General features: G+C 51.8%; 1 protein-coding gene across 1 annotated transcript in view; it reads left to right on the top strand.

Annotated features, from left to right (window-relative positions):
• Positions 1-8: 8 nt before the first annotated feature.
• LOC104073054 (agrin-like) overlaps positions 9-7,874 on the top strand; it is a gene marked incomplete at its 3' end in the record, with an annotated part of 8,800 nt that continues 934 nt past the window's right edge. Inside the window, exon 1 of the mRNA XM_009572712.1 lies at positions 9-56. Within this exon, the coding sequence (XP_009571007.1) occupies positions 18-56 (39 nt within the window). The remainder of the gene's footprint in view (positions 57-7,874) is intronic.

Below are 7,874 nucleotides of genomic sequence, written 5' to 3'. Positions count from 1 at the left end.
GCACGGTGGAGGAGATCATGAACGTGGACCCCGTGCACCACACCTACTCCTGCAAGGTAATGGGGGGGGGACGGGGGACGGCTGCGGGGAAACTTTCGGCCCCGACCAGGCGCCTTCTCAGGCGAGCGCATGTGGTTTTTATTGTATGCGCTGGAGCTTTGGTGTGTAATTATGTATTTTTAGACTGCGGAGTCTCTCCCCGCTAGAGCTGCCACAGCTGTGTCGAGGGGAATCTCTCAAGGTTGCTTTTTATGGGCATTTCCCTGCTTTTCTTGATGAGGAGCTGACTCCCAACTTTCTGCTCTGGCAGGGTTTGGGCTGCCGGGGAAGGTGTTCGGAGCCGCTTGCTGGCTCTACGCGTAGCTCCCCCTTGACTTTAGCAGCATCTTGAGTTCCTCTAGCTCAAGCTATTGTTTAACTACGAATCTGGCCTCTGGCTATGATTTTTTTTTTTCCTCCCCCCTAAGCTGAGAGACTGTAAAGTACTTAGCAACCTGAAATACCATCCGCCTGGTTGTCAGAAAACGTGCTGTATGGCTTAACCCTTCCCGGGGCAGGAATCTTGCTTGCGAGGACATGCTGCTACCTTGCCTTTTCCTCTTCTCCCCGTCCCCAATTCTGCCCATCCTTAAAAAGTGCTGCGGTTCCAGGCTGCGGTTAGTGCTAAGCAGGGCCTGGGGTGATGTGCAGCAATGCGTTGGTGAGAGAGGGCTGCCGGTGCAGAGGAAGGTTAACTTTATACCATGGCGTTGTCCTCTGTTCTGGAGCATCTCTCAGCCCAGTAAACTAGTTGAACAGCTTCTGTCTGTCCAGCTGGTGCCCGCTGCTTCATGCTTGCTCCCACTGCTCTGCCCCTTGCGATGCTGCATGGTACAATCTGTACCCTGCTCTTGTAAATTAGATCACGGACCCTCCAGGCTAGTGCAGAGACCGTATGTTTGCAAAGTGTCTGGCACATCCTGGGTGCGATGCAGAAAACTAATAAGCTGCTGCGAGCAGCCGGCGTCCTGCGGCAGCTTGGGGCACATATGGCTGAATGGATGTGGGCCACCTGACGCTGGGGCAAGGGTTGCCGTGCAAGTAGGCAGGAGGTGGTCCAGGAGGCTAGTGGCGAGGCAGAAATGCTCTTCTGAGAAAATGGGTCTCTTTCTCCCACTGTGGACACGCAGCAAGGTGTCTGGCTAGCGTAAAATCCAGGCTTCATCTTGCAGCATCAGAGCAAGTCTCTGGGCCAGCAAAACCGTTTTGCCTGTGCTCCTGTGATGGAAAACCTGCTTGCTCAGCAGCTCTGCCTTTGACAGGGTGCAATCAAGTCCAAGTAAAAGCAGCTAGGGAGCAACGTGCGGGGAGGAACCTGGTCTGCAGGTGGTGGCTTTATTTGAAACACAGTTTGCATTGCTCCGCTTGGGAAGAGAGTCTCTCGCCTGCCTTTCCCTGAGCCGTCCCAGGCAATGCTGTGCAGAAGGCTTGTGCTACTTACTCTGGAGTTGACTGCAGAATTTTACTTCTGCTGATTATTAGTGTCATAACAGCATCTGAAGGCCAGAACCTGCCCTCAAGATACAGGACTCTAGGACTGGAAAGGTAAAAGAAAGTGAAAGGAGAAAAACCTTCTCTCCTACCCTGGATGGAAGCGCCTGTCCCATCCCATCTCATTGTGGCAGTGCTGCTGGCTCTCCCGGTTATGCTGTGACATTTAGTAATTTTCTTGGAACAGTGGTTCTTCAATCCCTTTACCTACACATCAGTCTTCTCTATGTAATTTTTAATGGTATGTTCATAGTGTGTTTGCAGGGAAAAAAAGCTTTGAAATGGGACTTGAGGTGTCTTAAGGACCTGAAAGCAGATAAATCTCTTCTAACTGTGACTTAGCAGGGTGTAATGCTCATAACCGGTGAATGCGTAGCTTTGCGACAGCCGTTGGCCTGTTCTACTTTAAGATCTCTCAAAGTATTGAAATTGCTGTGGATTCTGCTGATGCTGGGTTGCGGGGTTAGACATACTTGCATTTTGGTTTGGTTTGTTTTTTACCAAGCACCTAGATTCCAAAAGGGCAGTTTGGGCATTAAACCTGACCGCTGGCTCCTGCTGCCCTCACACTGACTGACCCTGGTGCCCTGTGGAGCCGGAGCGAGCCAAGGTGCAGAAGGGATCTTGCTGGTGAGAAAACACGTGTCCACTTCCTCACTGTCATACTCCAGTAACCGTTCCTTAGGCCCTGGGGTTACCTCCAAATACCACAGTTATCTCTTGTCGGGCTCTTCTTTATCTGAAGAGGAAAGGCAAGGGCCAAGTGTGCGGTAGGAGTTCCCTCGAGCCCACACGCAAAATAGCGAGTGTTATTGGTGCTGGGTGGTCTGCGAGGGAGCAGGCATGTGAGTATCTGCGAGTGCTGCATTAGTGTATTGTTCTTCCTAGTTAAACTCTAAAGCCTCCCAGCTGAAGCCTTTGATAGATGAAGATAAGCACATTACAACTCAGAAGAAATGTGAAGTTAATGTTAGATAAACACCCTTAAATAGCTACCAGCCATTCATTTGCTACTAGAGGAGATGAATAATAAGGAAGAGCAGGCTGACAGAACTCCCAAAATTGACTCTGAACCTGGCCGATGTGCCGCTTTACCGAGGGATTTGACATGGGAACTGGGGTGTTGGGCTTGCTCCTGACTGCAGCCCTGGGCTTGCTCTTCTTCCCAAGCTTGCGGTGCTGCTGTTCATCCTATTTACAGCCTGTGTGTTGGCATTGTCCCTTCCTGCTTTTGAGTCCTCTGGTGTGCCTTATTCTGGCCTGACCTCGTATTTATGAAGAGAGCTCCTATTTATAGGACAAATACAGGTTCTATATGTGCTATAGGAAGTGTTGAAAAGGATGTGGATCCTGTTCCAAACAATAGAGCCCATATTTTGGGGGGTAAGGGCGGCTGTTCTCCAGCCAGGGTTGGATGTGGAAGTTGCTGGGGGAGGTGGGTTTGGTGCTCTGCTAGCTCCTAGGGAAAGGCACAGAGAGTGACAAGCAAGGGGAGGGGGACGACGTGCGGTCAGGAGGGAAGGATTTGGCGGAGCTGCGTGTGAAGCTGCAAGCAGAGCTGATGCTAGCCAGTACCCTTCATCTTTAAGAACTGTCGAAATCTAGTGGTGACCCTTTTTACTCCTGTCCAGAGTGACAGCGTTCTTCCTGAGGAGACTGTGCTCTAACTTCTCTTCTTGCTTTAGAAGACCAAGGCTGGCATTTCTCAAAGCATCTTCCCTGGCAGGAATTTGTGAGCGCTACATGTGCCTGTACAGGTGGTCCCATTCCCCACTATGGGATGGACCCCCATCACACATTGGAAAGTCCTTTTACTTTCTGGTTTTGTACTGCACTTAAAATATACCCCTGCAAGGATATGCTTAAATAAAGTCTTCGCTGTTCTTACTCTGCCTCCCTGTAGCTGCCAGGAGTCTTGTAAAACAGTCTTAATCCAGTGTTTTATGTGCTTGCTGGCAAAAGAGTGAGTGAGTCTGCTATAGGGAAGGGACCTCTTGGAACTAGGTTCCAGCCTAATTTTTTCTCTCTTCCTTTCTTCCCCAATCCTTCATGTAGCCGGTGAGTCACCAGTGACAAAGTCTTAATTGTGTGTGGTGATGAATGGGATGCCCTACAGGTAATTGCTTGGTCTTTGGTGCCTTCACATCCATTCATTATCGAGGGTAAGGGTGGGGAGAAAGCTGGTGGACTCTGATGTTGCTTGTGAATGCTGTGGCCTGACTCTGAGGTGTATGACTAGAACAGCCATGCTAATTAACTCAAATTAACATCTGCTTCAGAAGGGGGGGTAGGCTTCAGCCTTTCTTCCCCCTTAGACCTAGCCGTGAAAACGCCCGACTGCTACCTTTCAGCACAAGCCTCAGGCTGTGCTCTCTGCCTGCCTTGTGTATTTTTTTTTTCCTTTTGTCTCCTTTGTGTTCTTGGGTTTTTGCCCTGGTTGCTTGTGCACCTCACCTCCTTGCAGTGAGCGCCTGCCCTGCGGGCTGCAGGCTGCTGCCGAAGGAAGAGGAGGTGGGGCTGGTGGGGCTGCAGGAAGGTGTCTTAACTTGACTGTGGGGAGAAGCACAACCACAGGGAGTTGTGCTGCTGTGAAATGCTGGAGAAACAGCTGGTCCCGGGTGAGGAAGCAAGAGGCTTGTGTTAGTGCAGGCTTGCACTAAAGCTGTGCAAGCTGTGCTCCTTGGCACCCTGCCTCCTCGGCTCACCTGAGGTGCCATGCTCGCAAGGTGGCCCCAGACTGGCTCTCTGAAGGGGGCTGCCTCGTGTGGCACCACCTGCGTGTGGTGGAGCAGATGTCGCTGTGTCAATACCGGGATTCCTGCAAGATCAGAGGGGAGGAAAGCTGCCTGTCGCAGCTACCCTGCCTTGCCATCTGAAGCTCCCTCTGTTTGCTGGTTGACTGCCATCAAGAAAAGAGCTCATGCTGACAGGGCTGTGCACAATGGAGCAGTCAGCTTTTCAAGCAGGCTTCTTCTCGGGTTGAAACAGGCTGCACAAATGGCTTTGAAGGCATTGCTTTCGCAGTCCCTCTTCTTACCTCTGCCCAGCAGCTTGGACTTGAACTGTGTGGGGAGGGATGGTAGCCTGCATATAAGTTATTGCTTGTCCTTTGGTTGCTGTGGCATTGCTTAGCGCTGGCCCAAGGGGAGCTGACTCCCTCTTCATGCTGGAAGACAAATGAGTGTGAGAGCATGTGGGTACAACGTCTCTAGCTAACCTCTCCACGTCTGGGGGCAGCTAAGGCATGTGCAGCTTCCGAAGAGGAGCTGTCACAGTGGTGTTTATACCCGGAATGGTTTTTGATCTCAGGTATGCGGGAGAACAGGGCTCATCTCGGTAATATACAGTGGCTGCTCTTTGGATCACAGGACCTGCTGGGCTGGGTGGGAGCTGAGACCCATCAAGTCCTGAGTCCTTCTCCAAGGCAGGCAAATATTACACCTTCAGGAGAAGGTGTGAGAAGTAGGAGGATCTGAGAATAAAATACACTCCTAAACTTTGTCCTTAACCTTCAGTTGCACCTATAGAGTATAGCAAGACTAAATTCATTCCCTTTTTCTACCTGAAAGGTGAATTTTTGTGCTGAGCAGGAGGGTCTCACCCCAGCCTGCTTGCTTCTGTGGTAGTGGGAATGGTCCTGTTCCCTCGCCCCAGCACCTGTAGCTGCCTACTCCTAGTCGTGGCAGGGACAGTGTGTGGGAGTTCAGCTCAGGATCATTGTGGACCTTGAAGCCTCTTGATCAGGACTGAGTGCTGAGCTCACACCCCTGAAATTCTGGAGTTAGGGCTTCAAAAAATTACAAGATTGATTAAAGGTCATGAGACTTGCATTCCCCCTAGCCCCCAACATGTTTTTACCCTCTTATTTGAACTTTGCAGTGTCAGATCTTTGTGTGGGTTTTCTGTAGTCACTGAGTAATGGGGTGGAGGTATTTGGCAAAGAGTAAGAGTCTCTCTGTCTGGATGGTCTCAAAGAAGCCCGTAGGGGAACACAATGCACTTGAGGGGCCATGCAGGGTGGAGGCCAGTGAGCTGCAGTTGCAGATAACTGTAAAAATGGTTCATTCTAGAGTGGGATAATGTCTGCTCTGTGCTTTCCTCCTCAACTCTAACTAAAGTCCCCCCACCGCAACTCCTATGTCAAGCATAGAAGCTGTAGTGCGAACAACTGTCTGCTTCCCTGCCACCCCCGGTGTCCCCCAAGGTCAGGCGAGACCTGTCTGCCCACATGCATGTGAGCATCCTTTTTCTGCCCCTTGCGTTCCCTTTGGAATTGCACTCTTAAAGTATGTACGTGTGTGCCTGTTTCAGAGAGGGGATCAAGAGCCCCCTTATCTCTGAGCCACCACCTCCCTGACTGCTTTGGGGCTTGGCACACTGTGCTGAAGTGCTCTTTGGGCGGTGAAGACAGCTGGAGAATGCAGGTGACTGGGCACTCGGGCTGCGGTAGGAGGGAAGATGCTGGCAGAGAGCGTGATAAAGCACGCTCTGAGCATGTCAGGCCAGGGATGCCTGCAGTCGCAGTAATACCCATGCACTACAGCAGCCACCCTTGCTCCAAGCTGAAACCGCAGGCAGCTCTCTGATGAGCTGTTCCTATTACGTGCAACTCGCCGACTTTGCTCTGTGTCATGTTTCCCCTGCAATAGGATAGCAGCAGCAGCAGGAGGATTTCTAACCTAACAGGAGTGGATGGGGACATGTCTCTGGTGTCCCGTGTGCACTGAAGATTAATTTTTAGGGCTGCTTCTTCCCTCCTGTGCGGGTGTTTCTTTTGGGCAGTTTGCCTCAGAGAGCGTGTCGCTGGAGAGGGGTTGGCTTGCAGTTCTGTGTGGATCTGGCCTTTTTTGGGCAGGGGGATGAGCCAGCAGTGAGGTCCAGGGAGACTGCTCTAGAACCGCTGGCAGCGGAAGCAGGCAGAGCGGCACTAACTCTTGTGGCCAGGACTTCTTTTTCTTCCTGAAGTTTGGATGAGTGAAGGGAAGTGGGCTCCTTCTGCCAAATCCTCCATGCATTTTAGCAAATCCAGTCTGCTTACGCAAAGGTTTTCTTTAGTTGTTTATAGGAACGTAAGTTGCCTTTGACATTTCTACATGGGGTGTTATCTGCTCTGCCTTTTGTCTTCCCAAGGTGCCAGCGCCTTGTCAGAGCCAGAAGACTCCCTTCTTTCATTCACCCAACCCACCTGCCTCCTCCTGCCCCTGTTTTAAGGCTCCTGTGCCACTGCCCAGAGCCTCCCCCGTGGATGGACGGTGCTCTCTTCAGCTGTGCAGCCTTCCCCGGTTGGGGACTTCCCAGCCATTTAACATTCCCTTCAAAGCTTCGTTTTTTTTTTTTTTTATTCAGAAGTGTTTTCTTCTCCCTTGATACATTTCACCACTGAGATTTTGTTGTGAGTCAGGATATCCCTGGGAGAGCTGTACCAGCTGGAGTCTGTCACCGTGAATGATGCTGCCTGCGAGTAGAAGGGGGGTTCCTCTGGCAAGGCCGAGACTTGCATGCTGCCCTTGACAGGGCTTAAATCGTGTCCCTGACCCTGTGGCCTGTGTCTGCGGAGGTCAGGTCCAGCTCATGTACGTGGAAAGGTTCAGTGGCAGGTGAGGTGGATCTCGCTTCTGTCCAAGCGTCCAGTCCAGGAGTGGATCTCCTGCTATGAATTTGAATTCTTTATTAGTAATGGGCAGGACCAGATCAGTTCTGTGTTTTTTTTTTTTTTTTTTTTTTAAAAAAAAATCATTTTCCTGGTTGAGGCTCTGCCAGCTTCCCCCAGGCTAAGTGCAGTGTCCCTTGTTGGAGAGCAGTGTTCCCTGCCATAGCCAGCCATGTGGCAACCGAAAGGGCCGTTGTGGACATAAACGTTAGAACAATATCAGAGGGAAAAGGTTGATTAGCTCATCGTCTGTCTTACTGGTCATGTACAGCAGAGGCAAAACAGCAGCAGAGGCTTCTCCTTCTGCCTTTCCTGACTTGAGCTGTGCCGCAGAGGCTGCCGGGGTCTGCTCACCCCTTCTCCCACCCCACCTCTGCCTGGCTGCTTGTGCTCGGCCGTCCCGTGGGAGCCCCCACCTTGCCGGCCCCGCTGGACTGCTGCGCCGTGCGGGAGGCTGGTCTCCGGGTCTCGGCATAGCAGCAGTGCCTGCTGGTGGCCCTCGAATGTTTGCTGAGAAGCGACAGCTTATCTGGAGCCATTGTTCTTGCCCGAACAAAGGAAAGGGGCATTGCTACCCTCTGCCAGCCCCGGGATCCTTTATGCCGGGGGCTTGCTGGGTGTTTGCACACGGGGTGGGGAAGGCAAGCCCTCCGTGGGGTTGGTGATGAGAGGAGGCGGCTCTCTTCGGGGTTGG

Source organism: Fulmarus glacialis, unplaced genomic scaffold (genome assembly GCF_000690835.1).
Source record: "Fulmarus glacialis isolate BGI_N327 unplaced genomic scaffold, ASM69083v1 scaffold1450, whole genome shotgun sequence".
Lineage (NCBI taxonomy): Eukaryota > Metazoa > Chordata > Aves > Procellariiformes > Procellariidae > Fulmarus > Fulmarus glacialis.
This window is presented reverse-complemented; position numbering and strand designations above follow the sequence as displayed.